At 35.2% G+C, this 24,670-nt stretch overlaps 1 protein-coding gene across 2 annotated transcripts in view; it reads right to left on the minus strand.

The window, feature by feature from the left end:
- MAN2A1 (mannosidase alpha class 2A member 1) overlaps positions 1-24,670 on the minus strand; it is a 169,062-nt gene that overhangs the window by 67,610 nt on the left and 76,782 nt on the right. For both annotated transcript variants that reach the window (XM_032335581.1, XM_032335580.1), the window contains exons 9-12: positions 18,482-18,684; positions 15,295-15,477; positions 10,733-10,847; positions 9,383-9,450 (exon numbers count right to left, since the gene is read on the minus strand). In XM_032335581.1, the coding sequence (XP_032191472.1) occupies positions 9,383-9,450; positions 10,733-10,847; positions 15,295-15,477; positions 18,482-18,684 (569 nt within the window). The remainder of the gene's footprint in view (positions 1-9,382; positions 9,451-10,732; positions 10,848-15,294; positions 15,478-18,481; positions 18,685-24,670) is intronic.

Here is a 24,670-nt window from a genome sequence, read left to right on the forward strand (position 1 = left end):
TTGCTGAAGAAAATCTCTTGTCTTTTGTTAAAATCTTGTCCTCCATACCTATTGTCTTCTCACCCGTTGTTTCCACTCCTCTTCCTTTTCTCTGCATTCTTGCAAAGCATCACATGGGTCTTCTTTCATGTCACTGGACACTCTTTCACAATGGCAGCCTCACTCTTCAGTATCGCTCGGGAAGATGCTCTCTTGTTGTGCCCCCACCAATAACTTTCCCTTCTGTCGCTCCCCTGTTATCTTCTCACATTTTTTCATCTCGGCTCTTTGCTTTCCGTTTCAGATTTCTTAGAGATCATGACTCAGACTTTTTGAGAACTCCAAAGAGGCTTTTTTGTAATGTTTTCCTGGTCTCTGTAAATAAATCATTTTAAAAGGTAAAACTGTTCTTCTGAGACTTCTTGTACCGCCATTTTCTGTCATTCTGTAGAGCCTTTGCAAAGGTTTGCTGGGGTAACTTCCCCTTTACTTACCCTCATAGAAGCACACATCCAGACCTTGGATATGCTAAAGGTACTCTTGGTCTTTATTTTGGGATTAAGGTCCCTCTCTTACCTAGAGTTAGTTTATTTGACAAGTTACTTGGCGAGGGATTCAAAAGCAAGTATTTGCCAGGGAATTCAAAAGCAAGGTAGTTCCCTGCCATCATGGAGCTTATATTATAACAAGGGTGACAGACAGCAAGAAATAAATAAATTAAATAACCACTCTGTTAATAATGCCTAAAGCAGGGGAAGAAAATGCAGTGATGGAGAACAGTGAGTAAGTTATATAACATATAAAATATATAGTAAGGAATATAAGTCCACATGCATACAGACAACCTGAGTGCACAAGTTCCCAAAGGCCACCATCCAAGGTGACTATGCCTATACATCCATTATTTTATGCCAGCTCTGGTGAACAAATGGAGGGATTCTTTCTTCAGCAAAGACTATCATGGTATCCTTCTGGCCCGTGCCACTGTCAATAGCAATTTCCTTGAACAGCACCTCCCTAGGTCAATGCTCTACTCTACTCGACCATCAGTTCCCCACTTGTTTCTGCTTATTTTATTTCTGTCAGATTCAGTTTCCAAATTGGCTGTAAAATACAGATACAATGGAAGCCCTTTTATCAATGTAATTAAGGCTGGCAATAGACCAATTAACTGAAAGAGATAAAGTTGACTTTAAAGTAAAATTATGTAGGACAGTTTTAAGTTACACACATATGACTTAATAATTCATATTTTCATATATGTCTCGAATATACTTACATATATAACATTTCGTAATCTACTAATGAAAGAGCAAAGCTTCTGTTTTAACTATGGGACCACTAACTGGAGTCCTGTGTCATATTTTCTGCATAACCATGCATGTGATTAATCATGTATGGTTTCTAGGTTAGGGTTTCCTAAAGCAGCCCAAGAACTTCAACACTTGAAAAAATCTTAAGCAATCCAAGTACAGACTGCTTCTACAGCTTTATGATTTCGTCCCAATTTTTTTTATAGGCATCTCACCAGTGACTCACATTTATTGAAAATTTCCAAAGCACCCAACTTCGCTTAAAAAACACAATCTTTTTGTATAATTCATCAGTTCAGTAAAAATTAATCAAATCCTGTAATAAGAACAACTGATCTGGGAATAAACAATTGTTTCATGATAATCATACCATTCAACTGAAAGACAAGACAAAGGAAATTGTGCCCATTTCCTTAGCTAGTGGCCTATTAGGAACAAGGTCAGGTTATCATGGGCACAGAAAGGGAATGGAGACAATCAGCTGATCTCGTTGGCCTATTAAATGGAGATTGGTTAACAGAAATCTTAGGAGGAGAGAATGTAAACAAGAGCTACTTTATCTCCTTAACAGCCTCAAAAAGTAGCCACAGCCCTGTATTAGAATATTCATTCTCTGTTCTAGTTGGTAAAGTACACAAATTTCAAAACTTTGGGGGTAGACATTATAAAAAGGAAAAAGAATCAATTTCCATACTTCCTTCTAGAGACCTGCAATGTAGTTTTTATTTCTAACTGTTTACTACTGGCCAGTGAGTAATTGTATTTTCCAGTCCGGTCGATCAACTTTATAGTTTGTGGGTATCTTAAATTGTGGCAATAGGGTGACTGTCAAACCAAGGTTTGGTGTTCCTCTGTTTGTTCATCATCTAGTTGGTTTTCATGAGTTTTAATAGGAAATTGAGAGAGTCAGTCTCAGAGTCCCTCGTCTGCCATCACATAAAATCAAAGTGTCAACGTTTTTGTTTTTCCACATAATAGGTGTTATTCGTCTAAGTCAATGTAAGGTTGAAACAGTATTTCAGGAATTAATACTCGTCATTTCTGATATCATAAAATAAATAGAAATGTTAAGGGTAGAGAGACTGTTGTGGGAAAGGTAGGGCCTTTTCTCCTATTCGCTCCCCCAGAGAACTTTATATTTCCCTGAAAAAAAAATCAGGCAAAAGACAAGACTGCGAATGACAGATTTAGAATAGCAAACACCAAATATGATTATCTGATGTTGCAATCCCAGACACGAAGGCTCTTAAACTAGTTCTAATATAAAATTAACTAATATATCATGTTGATGGTATCTCTAACTCCCTAGGAAGTTTTTGGTTACTTAAAGTAACGTACTATATTCTACTCAGAATAGCAGAGGGTCGGACACCCTTTCTAAAAATATCCCACATTACACACAGGCTGAAATGTGTTTCTGGATAATTGGTGAACTGGTCAATGTCTATCTCGGAAAAGTCAAAGTTAATAAAATGTAACTCAGATGCAACATCAATGAAAATACACAAATACCTTTCACAAGCAATAAATACTTAAACAGAAGAGCATCTCAGAGGAGAGTTTAGGAACTCCTCCTTCAAATCCAGTAATGAGCATTAATTCTTAAATAGACTATGCTATTAATATCCAGACAGACCTATACTAGACTAGAACTCAGTTTTATTTTTAAGAGTCTCCAGTACTGTCAGTTAACAATTCCCCCATTAAAAGAAAAGTTCTAAAGTAACTTTAAACGGAAAGGACATTTCAGCTGCTCTCATAGTAACAGAACCGGCAGAGGGTCCAGAGTGTCAAATCCTAGTCAAATCATGTATTCTATTATTACTTTAAATTCCCTTGGGATAGTGTTAAAATGCAGCCGTTCATTATCAAGGACAGGAGCCCTCAGATCTTTGTGACTCTGTACATTTATTTTTCTGCTAACTACTGTGAAGACATTTCTGTACTAGTTTTATAGTACACGACAAGATATGATCTCACATCGCTATGATCTGTGAGCAATAAGCACAGTTCTTACACTAGTTGTCACTGCTAACACTGTTCCATCTCCCCCAAGAAAGACCCCCAGGTACAAAGAAAGCTGCATCTTGACATGCAAAGCCCTCAGGAGACTCTAGGTGCTCAGATTAGAACCACTTTCATTCAAGTAGTGGAAATGCAGCTCAGTTCTTGAACTCTAACTGACTGTTTCTACCAGGTCTATCTATATTGTAGTAAATAACATTGCCAGAATCTGAGTGGTTAGAATTCTATTTCCCTAGAAATTCCACTTCCAAACAATAACTGTACCGCTGTGAATTTGGTTACTTCACTTAAAATATAAGCTTAAACAAGTGGTGGGGATATTAGATACTTTCTTAGATACAGTGTGACTTGGTATAAAAATACACTGATGACATGGTAACTGATGAAAAAATGATCGGAAGCCTTGAATTTCATTACACCAATAGATATTTACTGTGAGAGGAACTGTTTGTGATAACAACATTAAAAACACAAAATAAAGAATGAGGCAAATACTCTTTAAGTCAGCAACAACAGAAAGTCTTGTGTGTAAAAACTGATTTGAACAGCAATGTACACAATAGCCAAAACATGGAAAGAGCCCAAATGTCCATCAACTGATGAATGAATAAAGAAGATGTGGTATACACAGGGCATGGAATATTACTCAGCCATTAAAAAGAATGAATTTTGTCATTTGCAACAATGTGGATGGAACTAGACTATATTATGGTAAGTGAAATAAGTCACTCAGAGAAAGGCAAATACCATATGATTTCACTAATAGCTAGAATTTAAAAAGCAAAACAGATGAACATAGGGGAAGGGAAGGAAAAAGAAGATAAAAACAGAGGAGGAGGGGCGACTGGGTGGCTCAGAGGGTTAAAGCCTCTGCCTTCGGCTCGGGTCATGATCCTAGGATCCTGGGATCGAGTCCCGCATCAGGCTCTCTGCTCAGCGGGAAGCCTACTTCCCCCTCTCTCTCTGCCTGCCTCTCTGCCTGCTTGTGATCTCTCCCTCTGTCAGGTAAAGAAATAAAATCTTTAAAAAAACAAACAAACAAACAGAGGAGGAGGCAAACCACAAGAGATGCTTATCTACAGGGAAGAAACTGAGAGTTGCTGGAGAGGAGGTAGTCGGGGGATGGGATAACTGGGTGACAGGCATTAAGGAGGGCACTTAATGAAATGAGCACTGGGTGTTACATGCAATTGATGAATCACTAAATACTATCTCTGAAACTAATCATACACTATAATGCTAACTAACTTCAATTTAAATAAAATCTAAAAAAAAAAAACAAAACCCTGATCTGATGATCTAAGCGATCAACTCACTTAGATATTTGGGAGTATCTTTTGAACCCACTCATTCTACAGAGCCCTCAACAAAGGTAATTCTGTAAGAATGCAATGATGCTAAGATGGAACCTAAAATTTTTCAGGTATCATGGTATGAAACTCTAAAATCTCCAATGAGCAGCTGTCCAAATGTTGAGCAAATTCGAAGCTTTGAATTGTTATTTAATTTAGTTTTGATTGTAGCAGGATTCAGTGCATTCAGAAGCTCTCCAGCACGCAAACTCCAAACACTAGATGAAAGAACTATTTGGGGAGGAGATATACCAGGATACCACAATTTCACATAGAAGGTCTCTGCATATCTGGTGTCTGAGCTTTAATAATCTCTTCAAATGGTAATTAATTATATTTCAATAAATCTTTATTCTATTCTTATATGCTGACTGTAATTCCACGGCATGGTGGGAGACATAAGTAAAAGCAGTTTTTAAACTCCTAGCAGTTTTCAACTCCTTGACCCCTGCTGTCAAGGAGTTTACAATCTAGCAGAATTAACCTATACTAAGTATTATACTGACAGGAATAAGAAAACATCAATTCCCAGCCATGTGACTGAGTCATTTTGCACCTGATTTAGGTGAAAATTCGGGGCCAGTATCATTAAGGGGATGACACTTTGGCATCTTGGAAGGAGAAGGAATATTGTGCACATGGTAGGTGCGAGAATTGTAGGGGCCAGTGGGTGAGCTGTGGGAGACCATCTCCAAAGACGACTGTTATCATTCTCTTCACTTTCTGCAGGTGCTCCTCACATCGAGTAACGGAGAATAATTCTCTCCTCTTCAATCTTGGCTGACCCTAGTGACTCGCCTGACTAAGAACGCAGCGGAAAGACCTTCTAGGACTTCTGAGACTAGGTCCTAGAAGCCTTGCCGCTTCCACCCAAGCGACTTTCTCACGTCCTGCTGTGGGCAGATTCCTGTGACAATTACATGCAATAAATTAGGAGCAGAGGGAAACTGAAGACAAAAAAACAGGAAGTCATTGCAGGAGTTCAAGTAAAACATTAAAAAAAAAAAAAAAAAGGCTTAAAACCGGAAAGTAATAGGAAGGCAGGAGACGATGAATGTCAAGAGATGAGTAGACGGGAAAATCCAAAAGACTCTCCAGCTGATGAAACTTAAAAGAACAAGAAAAGATAGAAGTCAAAGTGGGTTCTGGGGTTTCAGAACCTAGACAACCAGAAAGAGAATAATGTTATTAATAAAGATTAGGATACAAAAAGAAAGCATGCATAGAGAAAACAAGAGGAAATTAAATTAGAGCTGCTGGGCAGCCATCCAGGGAGAACCCTTCAACAAGTACAGGGCAAAGGAGGTACTGAGTGACATCTCTGGAATTGGGTACTTCTACTATCTGGTTGATACTCTGGAGTCACCCAAGGCTCCAAAACAATGACTTCTTTTGTGTCTCCACATAGTTGATGGTTTCATTTCAAGTTAATCCCTTCTTTTTCCTAGCCAAAAGAGATAGAAGATCCCTTACCAAGAAATACCTTGCTAAACATTAAAAGCACATAATGATAAATACGTAATGGGTTTGAATAAATTGCTCTCAAACTAAAAGATTTTTCTACTTGAAAAATTAAATTTTCACATTTATAGAAGTTATCTCAATGCAATTTTAGTTGTGTACTCGGTGGCATTTAAAATTTTCCACATTGAAAAAAAAAAAGTTCCTTCACACGTTCTCAAAACACATGACTTGGCCGCTTGTGCTGCAGCAATATTTGCTTCCCTCCTGTCTGAAGTACTAAACACTGAAAGAAGACTGAAATCTCTGGCTGTCTCAGGAGTTTACTTTCCATCCCCTATGTCCTCCGTGTCCCTAATCCTGTAAATCTTTGTATTACAGTTTTTAAAAATTGGTTTCCTTAGAGAAAAAGAAACACCTCTGTACATTTAAGGATTCTTTTAAGCTAGAAAACTGATGACTCGATCAAGGTATCCTAACTTTTAACCCCTAATTATACCTGCTTTCCATATAAAGACTATGGGTGCATATACCATAGAGCTTATCTAATCCTGGGAACTCAGTTAGGCTCATGGACATGTACTACATCCCCATGAGCAGATTAGGGACTCCTTTTTAAAGACTCCCAAACTGGGATGCCTGGGTAGCTCAGTTTGTTAAGCCGCTAACTTCGGCTCAGGTCATGATCCCAGGGTCCTAGGATCGAGTCCCGCAGTGGCCTCCTTGCTCAGCAAGGAGCCTGCTTCTCTCACTGCCTCTGCCTACCTCTCTGCCTGCTTGTGTATACTCTCTCTCTCTCTGGCAAATAAATAAAATCTTAAAAAAATATAAAAAAAAATACTCCCAAACTAAATTATGTTAGGTTACAGCTATAACTAATGTTGCCAAACAGCATGATCAAATTCAGTGACATGTATTATTGAAATTGTGTGAGCTTAGATCAGTGTTTCTCATACTTTTCACATAACTCCTTACAGACTCTTTTAGACATTTTTTGCTAATCATCCCCCACATACAATTTTAACACAACACTTAAAAGTATATGTTATTGTACTATTAGTACTATTTTTATGCTTTATATGTTTAAAAAATCCTTTTATTTCAAACTTCCCAAAAACCAATTTTTACCCTCCTAAGGAGGATGTCTCTCTCACTTGAGAATGCATGTTTATTTAGATTAATACTCTGTTGCTCAAACAAGAATTATTCTTATCATCCAAATAATGCTAAGCCTTAGATCACTATACAGAACTCATGAAGAACATGAGAAAAACTCACAACCATACTTCTGAAACTTTCAACTTCAAGACTAAGAAGGGCAATGACTTCACTTTCAGTACCTGCTAAATGAAACTATCAAATTCTTCCATTTCAAAGGCCACTGACATTCCCCCATCCTTCACTGATTTTACTGAGAGATCAGTCATTCAGATTATTTGCGGCTAACAAGTAAAACATAGATTTTTAAAACCAGAAGTACACGTAATTCCATTCATGAGGTCCTCAAGTACAAAATAAATACTAAAGACAGAAATAAGAATTTGACAATCTTAAGTATCCCCAGTTTACTTAACTCCGGAAACAGTAGTAGCACTGACATCTGGTAGAAAAGAACTATGAAGAAGTAATAGATGAAGAACACTATTTAAACACAAACCGTTCAAAAGGAAGTATCAGAAAGTGATAATTTTACTAAGTCTCAAAAATGCTATTTACATTTATCTATAATTAAAACTCCTCAATATTAAAGCTCAAAAATAAATTTCTTCTTAGTTAATACACCTGGATCTCCTTTCTTCCTTCATAGGTAGGGCTAAATTATCACTTACTCCTGGCTAAAGCAAGGACAATAGAGGAAGAAGAAAAGCCACAGAGTTTGTAAACCATTAGAACTCCATCCCACCCACCCCACCATGCCATACACCCAAAGGGAGACTACTGAGGTGTAGGAGGGGCATAAATTACTTAACAGCAAGCATAAGACAGTCTTAGAGTCAGCAGAAACAAAGATCTTTCCCCACCAAAATAGAAAAGGGGGATTATACCTAAGGCCAAAGAAATTTACAGACATCAGAGTTTATAAGGGGCACAATTTTTAAGGAACAGCCATATAACCTCAGCTACATCAAAATACTATTTGAGACAAAGAAAACATTTTGCAATGGGGGTATCATTACTCTCTCATGACCTGGCAACCTGACGGCTGTTAAACCTGCAACAAGACTTTAAAGTTGAGACTTACACTGTCTTTTCCAGTTAATCCCTTCTTATTCTGGCTAAAAAAAAAGAAATGCAGGATTTCTTTACCATCACTTTAGCGATACTTTAGTGTTACTAAAAAATACCCGTCTTCTTGTTCAAAGGTATGAGCTGTATACGTTTTAAGACTCTACTTGCTGAAGAGATTTAGAACCAACTAAGGCTTTATTCTATGCATAACTAAAATGTCAATTTTATCAAGGATTGTAAATTTTCTGTAATACTTTGCTTCCACTTATTTTAAAATAATCCTAATAAAGAATACTTAATTAAAATCATGAATTATCCTTTACAATTATTCTTTTATCCTACCATTTCTACATATTAAATTTCTCCATTTAGACAGCAAAAAGTTATAGTATATAAGAATATACTGTGTATCTGGGGACAGTGGATACTGACCTAGTGATATTTCATCATTAAAAACAGAATACTTGGTTAAATAATTACCAATAAAAACATGCAACATTTCTTTATAATAATCAGAGGCAGCCACCAATTAGTCACCCCATTTTCAAGTTAACTGAACATCTTTCCCATTTACTTTAACATAAATCCACATGCTAAAGCGATACAGTCTGACCATCACCATGACAGTCACTTAGTATATAATTTGTATCAGGAAACTTTGATAATTAAGTTCCTTCCTTCATTTTAAAAATGGGATCAAGGGATTAATGAAAAGAAGGTAAGTAAACAAGGATTTAAGAAAGGACATATTCATAAATCATTTACCATTTCATACCAAGTATCTGTAAAAAAAATATTATTATAATGGTTCATTCAACAATCAATGTACCAAACACTGTGTTAGCTATTAACACTGAGCATGACACTCATGGGAGAAAAATCCGTATCTTCAAAAAAATTTTAATTAACAAATTCATTAAATAAAACACCTCCTCAAAGTACATCCTGGCTAAAGAAAAGAATCATGGAAAGCAAAAAAGTCATCAGAACAGTTGCAAAAGTTTATGAGAAATTATTATTTACCTTGGCTCTGCACTCAGCGTTATTATAGTTTTCTGTGGTAGAGAACTTTGTGAGTTTTGTTTCAAATCCTATAAAAATAAACAAAAATTTTTATTTTACTTTTAAAATTTAAGTTTCAAAATCCGTTATGTATAGTACTTAGAAAAATCCTAAAAAGGATGGAAAAAAATCCTCCTTCTAGCTACATCAGTTCCATCAAAGTTCAAAATAAGTAATTCTTGCATGTGTGCATTTTTATGGGTGTGTCTTTAGACTTCAGTATGGCGTATGTTCCAGGGACTACTAGAGTCCAGTTAGGAACCAAGCAAATCAAAGTACTAAAGTTAATGCAAAAAGTTTCTTATTTTACCTTTGTATTACAGGTTTTATATCCTTAAGCAATGTATGTTCATTTATAGGATTTTTCACTTTAATATGAAAATGTGTAACCATAATTCGATTGCAAGCATCAGTATATGAAAATACTGAATTATCATCTCTGATTCCAGATGTGTGAGTTCTAATGACTGTAAAATTTCAACATGTATAGTTCACAACAGACTCTAATGATAAAACGTTACAATTTTGAAACATCTGTGTTGCCACGTGGAAGTCTAAAGAGGTTTGCAATCAATTGTTTTTTCAACTGATGTTCCTTGCTGCTGAAGAGTATATTCTTCCTTTCAGAGTATGCTCTGTTTTATTGGCCCCTCTGATCCTAACAATGATACAAACCAAGGCAGGTATCATCCCACCTTACAGAAAAATGAATGAGGGCTCACAGATGTCAGGAAACTTTTTCAAGTACAGGTAAAGAGGATTTCAGTCAGGTACAGAGGATTGAGGCTAATAGCTAATCTCCTGATTCCTTAACAGCTCCTCTACGGTTACACATATCCGAGCACTGCCCACAGCCCTCCATGGACTCATCCTGAAACCAGAAGACTTTAGGATTATTCAAGTTGAAGTTCGGCAAGAACAGATGAAGGATTTACAGAAGTTCCTTCCAATACCAAGGGGCTTCTAATTGAAGCTAAGAAAAAATAACTAATTATAACATCCAGTTACCTTACAATGTCCTCTTAATAATGTTCTGAAAGCTGTATGTTCCATGTAACAAAGCAAGCTCATTATTTTTCATGTTTAGATTGAGTTAGAACAAAATATACACCATAAATCAAACAAAGATACACTTATAGGAAAGACAAACACACGAATATATAATATAAAAGGATACAAATCCTTTCAAATCATATACAAGGAAATTGCTATCTTGCAACGTCTCTTTTCATTCAGCTTCTCACCCCCTTTTCCAACCCAAGATTCAAAGAATCATACATTTTTATGATAACATAAAAGGCAACAACTAACCATGTCTAGGAGGTTATCAAAAGAGTAAGAGTTGTATGAGTTTTTGTCCTTCAAAATAAGTAGCAGTGCAGAATATCCAATTATCTTCTTCAGATTCGTTAACGAATGGAAGAGTCTGTGAACCAAAAATTTTACTGGTCTGAGAAGGAATTCAAATATCTGTATACAATATTTTCAGTTTCTTTAATAATGGCTAAGCCACCATTACTTTCACCCTGTATTCCCAAAGTGAAACCTATAATGAACATCTAACGAACTGACTCTTCTTTGCTCAGAACTAAGTCCTTAGGAAAAAAGGTTAATCAAAAGATATCACTAATAAAGATTCATTTAAAATAGAAAACTTCCTGTACACACCTGAAACATGTAAAAACTTATTCAAACTACTGACACTTTCTATGAATATCATGCCAAATACTAAGAATATTCAACATGATCACTCCACATGCTTTAAGGCATTGTTATAAAAGAAGTGATTTGGTCCTTTACATCAGAAAATTCTTCAACAAATGCTGAAACAGCAGAAGAAAGCATGAGATTAACTGTCATTCACAAGAAAATTCAATCAGTATCCACACTTCAAAAAAACCTCAAATGCCTGAAAAATTCAAAAAAAATTTTTGTTGACTTTAGTTTCATATACTTATTCAAAAAAAGAGAAAGTTTTCACAGGTCTGGATAATGAAACTATCTTTATCCTTTTCACTTTTCTTGGTCATTAAAATTGTTCACTGTGAGATGCCTGGGGTAGCTCATTCGGTTAAACGTCTGCCTTCAGCTCAGGTCATGATCCCAGGGTCCTGGGATTGAGCCCCACGTCTGGTTCCCTGCTCAGCAAGAAGCCTGCTTCTCCCTCTGCCTGCTGCTCTCCCTGCTTTTGCTCTCTCTCTCTCTGACAAATAAATAAATAAATACATAAATCTGTAAAAAAAAATAAATAAATAAAATAAAACAGTTAACTGTATTCTAACAGTATTTTTATGTCTGAGGAACCAAAGAGATACATATAAATCAACCTATTCAAGATCAGTTCTGGAACATAATCTTGGTATATTACCAGCTATTGCTGAAGCACTACACATAGGAAAAGAATTCGTTTGAAGTTTTTTTCAAGTTTCATTTTGTTTCTTTAAAGCTTTATAGAACAGGTAACCCCAAGTAAAGCCACTGGAGAAATCTGTAGAGAAACTTAGCTAAAAATGCTTTCAATCAGCCATTGAATCTATTATATTTATAGAGTGATTATATTATTTTCCCCAATATAGGAAGCAATTTTGGATCTACATGTTAAGAACATTTTTGTTGTCATGCAACAACAAGAAAACGTGTAAGAGAGAAATAACGTTTTTTTTTTTTGCAGAGCATTGAGATTACTTTCAAAGATAAGTGATCACAATCAGTAAGTTAACTATGCAAACATATTATACATACATAGTATTAAAGTCTTATGCATGTAAATTCAGGCCATCAGCCAACTAAGTTTCTTAGTCTATTCAAATATTTTCCTAGGTGATAAGTGTTTTCACCAGACTAAAAGATAATATGAATGAATACAATTCAGTTAGAGAAACAAGCCCTTCGATTTAAATTTATTTTTATTATCTACATGGCTAACTTTATTAGTCTGTCAGAAGCTGAAAAATAAAAGTCATGTTCTCCACCAGCTAAAACCTTATATGTATTACAGTGCACAGAAGAGTCCTGCTTAAACTGAGGGAATGTCACACATCAATGATTGTATCCTAAAGGCACATGCATAGTCTTCAAACAAGATAAGCACTAAGTACTGGCACAGTATTCTCCAAATGCTTTCTTAGGATGCATAAAGCCGTTTTGTTTAAAGCAAAACAAGACTAAACACAGTAAATTTCCCACAGTTTGGGAAAGTAAAATTTCAATGTTTCAACATTTCATCATTGTGGGCTTCCGCAGAGCTTCTAATACCCTAACATGCCTGTATTCTTTTATCACTGAACTATTCAAGGACCATCACTTAGAAATTGTAGTTTTCTACTCGGTTATCATTACAACTGTTGAAAGCAGATATTAGCATTTTTGTCAGTGAACCATTCAATCCATACATATGGGCCCTCATAATTACTCTTTGTTCATTTTTTTCTCCTATCTACCTTAATTACAATATAGAAATTGGCAGAATTCTAAATCTTTCTGTAACTGATCTCATGCCATGCTGAATATCCATCACAAACACTGTCCCACTCTAATTCATTTTTTCATGCCATGATTAGAATTAACCTTCAAATAGCCATGATGTATTCCTGCTCTATAGGTGATAATTATATAAACATTCAATCTACCGTTGAGAGCAGTACGCTAAGAATCACCTTTAGATGGCCAAAGAGAAAGCTAGAAGAGTCTGCACTCCTGTTGGCACTGTGGAGCTGCTATACCTGAACTTGGGACATGCAGACTTCTTCCACATGGCACAAAAATAAGTAGGACTGGATTTATTCAGTTTCAAGTTGCTATTACTAGCAACCAAATGCAATCCTTAACTCATACATTTGTTCATAGGGACACTTCTGCCAACATCTGAATAAACAGTCAACAGTCTAAGAACAAGAGAACACACAATGCTAGCTGCCTCTTTGTTTATAACTCTCTAACTTGTGTTTTGAAATTTCCTACTTAAAATGTCTATGCTAATGACTTGATAATTGTGTATGACTTTTCAATGAAGTGTGAAGTGCTCGCAAAGCAAATTTACAAATGTCAAGTACAATTTGAGAATTATTGTCTTTTTTTCTCTAAGATGCAATTTTGTACGTGATGTTGTTATAAGCTAAAAGCAAAACCAAACATATGGAGGAACTAATGGCAGGCCTTCTGGAAAGGTTATGAGACAGAAAATGTTCGGTTGCAAAAACTCAATGACCTGTACCCAAGCCCCTTTCAATATGGCAGCCAGAGAGAGAGCAAGCGGACAGTGCAGGAGAACGACTTCTTCATTTCCTCTTAGGAACTCTTTTTTGAGTATAGCTTCATTTTTAAACTCTCAATAAACCAAGAAGACAGGCAGGTTAAAAGGAAAAAATGGAGGAGCTGACCTTACTTTAAAAAATGCCTTCTTTGGGAGAAAAACCAATTATCATTATCAGCCAATGAGTGTTTTCCATTTTAAGCCCAGCTCAACCTCAACAGGTGCCAAATACATTTGCCACAAGAAGACTGAAAAGATATTCAAGATACCACCATAAATATATTTTCAAGGACTCAAGTCAGCTAATGAAACCTCAAGAATTTATTTTTCAAATATCTAGAAAGGCAGTCAAAATACTGTAACTAAAATTTTAATTAACACTTATGATTAGTGATATCGATTTTATGGATCAATCTGTAATGCTGACTTCATGTACTGTATACACTTTACACATATGGGAGGGAGCATTCATTTAAAAAAAAGGGATTCACTTTATGGGGCACCTGGGTGGCTCAGAGGGTTAAGCCTCTGCCTTCGGCTCAGGTCATGATCTCAGAGTCTTGGGATCGAGCCCCACATCAGGCTCTCTTCTCAGCAGGGAGCCTGCTTCCCCCCTCTGCCTACTTGTGATCTCTCTTTGTCAAATAAAATCTTTCAAAAAAAAGAGAGATTCACTTTTTAAATCTCTATTATAAGAAAATCAGAGCATATTTTAACAATTTTAAAGTATTATCAAAGTACACCATTATTGATAGGAAAAAAAAATCTGGAAAAAATAATAACTAAACCGTAACGAAATTAATAGTCAAAACTCATTCCCCAACATAGGAATCTCCTCTACACTGATCCTAATGAATGGTTACCCAAACTAGGGCATAATGATGGAAATTTCACTATCACAAAAGGTAGTAAGCCTTTTGATTATTGAGAAGCACTATTGACAAGTCTCCTGCTGTTCTGAGCTAAAGCCTGTACTCACTGTTTCCAATTCTGCAATGTGAAAATAACGGAGCTTCCCCTCCCTCCTCCCCTCATCTCACAGCCCTTCCAAGAGTTGAAGAGGGCTTTGATATCAATACCCAGGCCAACCCTTCTCACCCCAATTCCTTATATCATCCATATATGTCAAGGTTTGTAGATTCTTCTACTTCCTGGCTATCCTCCAGGCTGATTCTTTTTTGTCAATGTCTCTCGCGGCGGGGGGGTGGGGGGGGTGGTGTATCTGAGAACAACTGGATATGGAATAGGATGAAATTAAACTGCTATACAATTAAGTGTGGCTCTTCATCACCTTGGATTATAGCTGTGATTTATTTGATACCAAATCCTTGGTACTACACTATACTTGGGAGAAAACAGAATCAGCTTTATAATAATGTTTTACTACTCCATTTGCAGAAATGCACTGCAATAATATTAAAGTTAGGAGAGCAAGCACATTGTCAATATATTTATTGAAAAATGCTTTGAATACTGATGTTGTTTTTCTAAAGCAATACTTACAAGGGATGTCATTATTGATATGGTCTGTTGTACATTAACAACTTCACCAAAGATATAAGCCTGTGACCCAAAATTTAAAAAAAATTGTTTTATAGTCACTTTTTAATAATTATATTACCTGGTACCATAATCCACAACTACCCAATCTTTTGCAGTTCCTGTGATAGCATCATGATGTTGAAACAGTCCCAAATTTCTTCTGGCTTCTGTCAGTGTCATGTAATGGGATGATGAAAGAAATTTACTTATCTTGTATTTCTGAGCTTGTTTCAGGGCGAAATAGTAAAGAATTTCAGCAGCCCTAATTGCATAAAACAGTCATTAATTCTTATTTCAACACAAACATTTACTATTTAAATATGTGGTACTGATACATTTTCAAATGCGGTTTTTTGAAAACCCAAGACTAGCACAATTTGTAAAAAAAGATATTGATAATAAACCTTCCTATAAAACCATCAAGATAGCCATCTAATATATATATATAAATTATCTAATATATATATAAGTTATCAATTATAATATATATATAAATTATCAATCATCAGAGAACATCATGTCTAAATTGATAAAATTGATAAAAGGGCCCTTGTTCCAGATGGTCCTGGAAAAAAGCCAGTAGCCACTGGCAGCAAGATAGGTTTACTTATGTATAATATAGTGAAAAAAAAAATAGCTCCACCCAGCAGTAAGAAGTGGATAATGGTTTCTGTCCTTTCTTCTCTCCAAGATCGACACAGACACGTACCAGGAACTTCATCACCAGAAAGCCATTCACTCTCACGTATGTACATTAAAGGAGAGATGGCGCAGAAATGGTCATGCGAGTGGGAGACTAACAATGAAGGAGAGTCAGAAAGCGATGGCCTGACAGCTCAGTAACAATGGTTAGTCTCCACGCTGAATAAGAACATTCAACAACTGGAGGGAATGGAACAATATAAACTGAAAGGTGATAAAAACATATGCTGTTGTTTCTTGTTTATTTTAAAGAAGAAAATACTTTGGCTTAAGAGTAGTTTGTGAGCAAGAATATGTGGACTTCTCATTTTCATGCTTTATTTTTTTCATCAGAGGGTATGGTTCAAGGCAGGTTTCAAAAGAAGTCTTTAAAAAGAGATAATGGCTTGGAGTGCCTGGGTGGCTCAGAGGGTAAAAGCCTCCTGCCTTCAGCTCGGGTATGATCCCAGGGTCCTGGGATCGAGCCTCACATCAGGCCCTCTGCTCAACAGGGAACCTGCTTTCTCCCCTCTCTCTGCCTACTTGTGATCTCTGTCTGTCAAATAAATAAGTAAAATATTTAAAAAAAAATTCCTTTACATTTTGAAATAATTAAAGCATACTAAATAATTTCTGCCTTTAAATTCTAATCCTTCTAAAATTCATGGCAGGAGAAACACTAAATGTGAATTAAGGAAATTGCATATATATGTTCATCTATATCCAAAACACATATTCCTGGCTTTGCAAGGGTACATATACATACAGATATCCCAAAATATAAACATGGGATTTAAAAAATATTTTCTTCTTTATACTCCTCAATCCTATCCAAATGTTTTATAAATGAGCATTAAGATGAAATATCTTTATCAAACGATAAACTTATTTTCAAATCAGTTGATTACATTTTGAAATTCATAATTATTATATGGCTTTCTGTTGTTTTAAAGCAAAATTTTCAAAATATATTATTACTTGCACTAAGTACTTCACCTTAAATACGTTCAATAAAGTAAGATTGAATCAATATTTATAACTCTTTGTCACTAAAAAAAAGTTGACACTAAAAAAATGCAGTGGTCCAAAAGAATCTCTATATTACTTAGTACTTTTTCTGTTTTTAATCATAAGTAATTTAGAATAACGTAAAAGATAATATTCTACTGGCCAAGAATGCATAAATCTCTATAATATAGAAATACTATTTTATTATAGATACAGTAACATGTATCCATCCAGCACATTTGTGAATATCCCAAAAACAGGCAAAGATCAGACTTTTGAAATAAAGATAATAGCACAGAAATAATAAAAATTAAAACAACAACAACACACTACTATACCAAAGTACAACTCTTGGAGAAATTCATGATCTTTATAAAAAGGTTTTCCAAAATGTACTGTTTCTACCAGTACTTAGAAGAATGTAGGTATGACATGCCTTTTATTTTTTTATCTTTTTTATTAATTATTTTTATTAACATATAATACACTATTTGCCCCAGAGGTACAGGTCTGTGACTCGTCAGGCTTACACACTTCACAGCACTCACCACATCACACTGACTTTTTATTTTTAATACTAGGATTCATCATGAAAATTAATCATCATGAATTCATGATCTGAACTAAGCTGAAAGTGAACTTACGAAAATGAATTAACCTCCCAGGCTACATACATATAGAAAGAGCCCCCGAAGTCCCTGGGGTGGTTCATCTTTACTACAAAGCAACAAGACCCACTATAATAGCTACTAGCCACATGTGGTTATTTATACTTAAGCCAATTAAAATTAAAGGGAATTAAGAGCCCACACTGGTCACATTAAGTGCTCAACAGTTACACATGGCAAGTGGCTACCATACTGAACAGTGCAGAAAGCAGAAACAGAAGATTTCCACCACGGCAGAAAGTTCTGTGGGCCAGTGACTCAAAGTTCTACTGGACAACACTGGTTTAGAGCACTGTTGTTTTCTGCTGACTTTTTGCCTTCTCCCTGTCGCTGTTCTTTCTCAGCCAATCACTCTGCCGCTATTAGTTCTCATCTCTTTCAAGTTTTGCTCTTCTAAACAGAGAATCACACCTATAGAAATATGTTTCAAATAAATAAGAACTGAGGGGGAGCCTCTGGAGTTTTCCCCCATATAAAATACATTGGTTTTATATTATGTACGTTGAGGCCCACATTTTGGCCACGGAGAGACCCTATTTGTTCCTTGTAACCTTTGCTCATTTCCAACAATTTAGTTTGCCTGATTACTGACCTGCAGACACACATGACCATGCCACTGGATATTATCACAGTGTGCAAACAATACAGTAATTAATTAGAAACATGTAAAACCTAAGATACAGGAGAAAGTCTAATCACATTAACTACTTTTCCTTTCAAAGCAAAAACCCATGTAATAATCTGATTCTGCATTGGAGACATATCTTTGATTGCATTAAAATTTCACAATTACATTAAACATTCTAATACTGCATAAATGTTGTATATTATGCAAAACTCTATGAAAAGGCTATGATCACATAAAAGAGGTGAATAATTGATGTAGCTATATAAACATAAATTTTGTACCTTAAATGGGATTCCAGTATCCTATCCATTCGTTTGTAAAAGGGTCTGGATGTAAAGTAGCCGCTCCAGTAATGATCGTCTCGGTCAGCGTAAGTGAAAAAATCTCCACTTAGAACAGGGAACATGGATTGGCTATTCTTCGTAATGGTTACATCTTCTTTATCCAGTGCATCAAAATAATCTGATAAAGTCCCAAACTGTATCTAATTTTAAAAAAAGGTGACACTTAAATTATTCATTCTCTACCTCAAAAATTACTTCTAGCTCTGAAAGGAAAAGTTAATAATAAATATTTAAGATGTGTTTCCAAGTTAGGATGAAAATCTAGCTCAGATTGTACAAAACTCAAGTGCAGGAAGAGAAATACACAGTAACTCTTTCACTTGCATCAGGTCCCAAACTAAAATGAAATAAAACTTACACACTTAAGGGGTTAGAAGTACTACTTAGATACACAAATCTGTGGGTCTGAAAATGCCTTACAAATCTCCAGAATTTCAAACTGTGTAAGGGTCAGGGAATAGAATAACTCAGAGATGAATAAAAGATGGAAAGCAGCAAAAATAAAACATTTACATAACAGTTTGGTAAACTGTTAAGTATTTTCCTATGTCATATGCACAAATACTCCCCTGGCCTCCCCGTGCCCCTAGTTTGAGGTCTCATGAGGGAGACTTTAAGAACAGCAGGTCATTAAAAAAATGGACTTTCTCTACCAGCAGGTAACATTGAATAGAAGTAAAACACAAAGAGTGACAAGAACTGCACGGTTGACTGCTCAAATGAAAAGGTCTTTTGACCAATGATTTAAATTACCAGAACATAAATCCATTTTTATGAGCCCAAGCTATTCCATAAATCAAAGGAAAAAAGAAGTATTATACCAGACCATGTAAACAGATATTGAAAGGCAGTGTTTTTAGAGAAAAACAGAGAATTTAAAAGGGAATTTTTCTTTGAAGAACGGTAAGATGCTGTTTTTGCTGTTTCTTACCACACACACACACACACACACACACACAGAAAGCTATTTTTATTCAATGTGGCAGAAAAATAGTTAAGAGTAATTAAAAAACAGTGAGTAGTTCTCTAAAAGAGTCGCTAAGAACAGCACAGAACCTGGATCCAGAAAGCATGGGTTTGAATTCCATCTCTACCCCTTACTTAATATGTGGTTTTGAGCATGTTATATATATTGTGTTTGTGTTACAGCTAATAGGTTTCTAAGTAAAATGCTTTGAAACACAACTGGGAAATAACGGTCTGAGTTTTAGTTACCACTTTTCTATTGCAAAGGCAAAATTTCAGCTGGAAACACAACTGATATTATTAGTATGACAAATCTAAGTTATCATCACGCACCTATGACACAATACATTTTATAACAGCAAAATAGACGATTATTTCTAAATCCTTATGTTTATATCACAGAAAAGCAATTTTCAATAGTATTACCTAGTCTTGTCTGGGCTTCACCAAACACTATGTATCGTGGGCAAGTTAATCTATTTGGGTCTCAGTTTCCTCATCTATAACGGGGATGATTATAGTACCTATCGGAAAATGTTCAGAGAATTAAAAAAGTTAACTAAGGTGAAGCAATTTGAAAAATTAATAGCAGGGGCGCCTGGATGGCTCAGTGAGTTAAGCATCTAACTCTTGATTTCAGCTCAGGTCATGATCTCAAGGTCATAAGATTGAGCCCTACATGGGGCTCTGAATTGGGCATGGAGCCTTCTTAAAAGTCTCTCCTTCTGCCCATTCCCCCACACCCCGCCAAGCATACGCTCTCCTTTCTCTCTTAAATAAAAAAAAAAAGTTAATAGCAAATAGTAAGTAACTCAAAAATTAAGTGTTATTTATTATTCGCCTAACACATTCTAAAAAGCAGAATTAAGTGTGTATGTACAATCATGAGGGTCACAAATACAAAGAAATACAGCATTAACTTCAGGCCCAGAGGGTACAGATAAGCTCAGGGAAGTATACTGATAAAAGTAACAAAACATTCAGCAATCTAAATTCCTGGGCCTCATTTTCTCATCTATATAGAAAAGGAATTTCTATAACAAAAATCCCCTTCAGTTTCAGATTTTAGGGAACTGTGGCATGCCACAGAGTCAATATTAACAACAAAGTATATCCTTTTAAAATATTTTAATTAATTTTTGGTATTAGCCAAGATGAAAATATTTCCTTCTTAGCTATTTCCTGGGCAAAGTTTATGTAAGTGGTGGACTGGTTGGTCTTCTCACAAACTTGACTCAGTCTCAAAGAATTGATATATAATCCTGTATGTATGTGTGTGTGTGTGTATACACACACACACACACACACACACACACATATATCCTGTATATATAATTTCTAGTCTCTTGGTAGCTCAAATAAAGTACATATTCCAAATAACAGAAAAAGTAAATTTTTTTACATTAAAAGGCAACAAATTATATTTTTAATATAACCTTATTCTTAAACATAATCAAATTTCTCTATCAGAATAACATATGAGGAAAAAAGTACATAAATTGTTAAATAAGTGATGACCAATGGTAAACTAACCATTTTAACTAGTACAATGTCAATTTTTTAGCCATCTAAATTCAATTGCTTGCTTTTGTTTTTCTTTTCATCAAAAGAAAATAATCATAAATTGAAGCTTCTGGCTTGGATGAAATAACGTCAAACATCCTGCAGAGAACAGATATAACTATATAAACCACAGAAAGAAAAAAAGCTTTTGTTTGAAGGTATGTAAGGGTAATCAAACCAGCAAACATGTGACAAAAATTCCGTAAAAGAAGGGACTACATGAAGGTTACTGGGTACAAGGCTAGAAGGCAAAAGTCAACTGTATTTTTATATGTGGAATATACCATGATAATGGATGGCCTAATGTTTGTAAAAAAAGTTAACTGCACTAAAATTGATCTATTGGTTCAATGCAATCCCAACTAAAATTCCAACTTTTTGGGGGGTAGAAATTTAAAAGTTGATCTTAAACCTATATAGAACTATAAAGAAAACGAATGCAATCTTGAGAAGGAAACAAATTAAAAGACTTAAGCTATCAGACATTAATATCCATTCTAAAACCACAGTATTTAAAACAATATGAGATTAGTCAAACAGACAAATTGAATAAAGTCTACACAAGATCCACAGAAATAGTTTCACTAATAATTAATGACAAATATGGTGCTGCGGTAAAGTAGGCAAACTGGTCTTTTCAATAAATGGTGGTAGATATCCATATGGGCAAAATGGAACTTGATCCCTATCTTCATACAATTCACAAAAAAATCAATTCCAAAGAGATTGCAGACCTAAATATTGAAGTTAAAATAATAAAGCTTCTGGAAGACAGCTTCATAAAAAGTGTATTTTCATGACTATGCAGTATAAACAAAAATTCTTAAGCAGAACATGACAAGCATTAACCATAAAGGAAAATACTGTTAACTTAGATTTAACTAAAACAAAGAATTCAGGTTTATTAAAAGACAGCTTTAAGAAAGAAATTTAGAAACAGGCTTACATAGTGGGAGACAGTATTTGCATAACTTTTATCTGAAGAAAGACTCAAACCAAAATATATAAAAGAGCTATAAATGGTACAAAAAGACAACCCAACTTAAGGAAAAGTCATCAAAAACTTTAAATAGTCACTTCACAAACAGCAATAAACTTATGAAAAGATGTTCAAGTCATTAACCAACATGGAAATATAAAATAAAACCATCACATCAATCATAAAAAAAAAAATTAAAAAAAAAATCCTTACAATAAAAAATGTCAGTAAGGAAGAGCAGCAACTGAAATTGTCATGCAGCACAAGGACTAGCACATCTATTTTGGGATGCCATTTGGAAATATCTACTGAAGTTGAACACGTGCATCCTCAATGATCAAACAGTCCCATCCCATTTTATACCCACATAAATTCACATACATATATATAAATACATTCACAATATTCAAAATGGCTTTATTTGTAATAGACAAAAACTGGAAACAACCCAAATGTCCATTAATAATAGAATGGACAAATTGCGACATATCAAATGGAAACTAAAGATAATATACAGTATTAAAAAGGAATATATTATGGGGTGCCTGGGTGGCTCAGTGGGTTAAGCATCTGACTCTCGATCTTGGTTCAGGTCATGATCATGGGGTCCTGAGACTGAGCTTCACGTTGGGCTCTGTACTCAGCGCAAAGTCTGCTTGAGAATCTCTTTCCTCGCCGTCTGTCCCTCCCCCTGCTCGTGTTCCCCCCTCCACTAAAATAAATAAGTAAAATCTTTTTAAAAAATGAATATACTGCTATACGCACCACAGATGAATCTCACGAACACTAAGTAGAGCAGAGAAAGGCGGACACAAAGGAACACACTTAAGATTCCCTTCTTAGATCATTTCAAAAGAAAACTACTACTCACGATGAGAAAAGAGAAAATAAGGTTACTTCTGCAAGATTTGGCAATGATTTGAAGGACATCTAAGGGACTCTTTTGGGATGCCATAAATGCTGGAGGTGGTTACATGGGGGTTTTTTAACTTGAAAAATTCTCTGTACACTTCTGGTTTGTGCATATCTCCTATGTATGGGATGCTTATAATTCATATAATCAAAAAGTAACTTTATTTTTTATTATGTTACGTTAGTAACCATACAGTACGTCATTAATTTTTGATGTATTGTTCCGTGATTCATTGTTCACATATAACATCCAATGCTCCATGCAATATATGCCCATCTTAATACCCATCACTGGGCCAACCCATTCCCCCACCCCTGTCCCCTCTAAACCCTGAGTAAAAACTGCCCTATTGGGCAAAGAAGGAAATAGGTAAAATACAAAAATCAGGACTTTAATTTTTTAAAATCAGTGGTAGCTCCTTTTGTGGATCTCAAAATCATTCACTAGGAAGATGTATTTAGGGATAAAATACCCCATCTATATATGCCATCCCCTAAGCAAATGTTTGTGTATCAGCTTCACCTTTGAGGAGATTAAACAGATAATTTAAACATAGACCTGATGCATTGAGTTCATAATCTGGCAGAAATTCAGTTGTTAAGTATCTTGAATACACTTGGCGTTTTATTTAAGTTTATTTAACTATTTGATATTATTTACATTTACTTAATAAACTTGAATTATCCCAACATAAAATGTGGCCTATCATCAGCTTTCTAACTTCCTAAACAGTAACATCTCTTCTTTTCTATAGTATTTCCATAGATATTCTACTGTCTCATAGATTAGTTTGTGACTATAATAAATACATTGGGTAATTTTCTCATATAGGGTCTAAGAAAGTTTGAATCCTGACTCATGAGACATACGCTAAGAAAAAATTGCCTGTATGTGATCAGGAAAACCTGAATCTATCTGGATACGTGATAATATTGAATTATTGTTAATTTTTTAGATATAATAATGGCATTATTATTGTATTTTTAAATAGAGTCCTCATAATTTGTAAGTAGTGAAATGGTTACAGATGAAACTAAATGACTACTATTTCCTCCAAAATAATCCCCAGGAGAGCGTGAGAGAGGACAGTGAGTCACAGCTGAAGAGAAAGTGACCTTGAATTGATCAATGTGGTAGCTGAACTATGGATATGGGGAAGCAGGATTCAGAGGATGGGTACTTTAGTTGTTTTCATAACTTTATAGTACATTCGAAATTTTCCAACCCGGGGGTTGGGTGTGGGGGAAGAAGAAGAGCTACAGACAAATTATTAATTTTGGAAGTCTTCTCAACCAAGAAAAATGCTAGTGTATTCTCTGGACACAAGATATTCATTTGCAAAATTTATGACATGTTCATCTGTATCTGCCCGTCACACTACTAAAGCACAAGGATGCAACTGTCACAGAGAAACAAACTTTCAATGCTGGTAGAAAAACAGGACATCACTGAAAAATAAAGACGACAACTTAGCAGGTACATATTGACAACTACATAAAAGTAACATCTCTTTAATGCTGTAGGAATGGGAGCAAGGGACAACTTCAGAAATGCAACTATAGTACTAGATAATTTTCCTGTTTAAGAACTACCCTCTTACATAAGGACTACATATACTAGGAAATATTGGGAGATGGGACAAAGAAACAAAGACTATTCTGTTTTAGCCTCATTTAATAATGAAGGCTCGACTTCAAATACAGTA

This window comes from Mustela erminea, chromosome 3 (genome assembly GCF_009829155.1).
Source record: "Mustela erminea isolate mMusErm1 chromosome 3, mMusErm1.Pri, whole genome shotgun sequence".
Taxonomy (NCBI): Eukaryota; Metazoa; Chordata; class Mammalia; order Carnivora; family Mustelidae; genus Mustela; species Mustela erminea.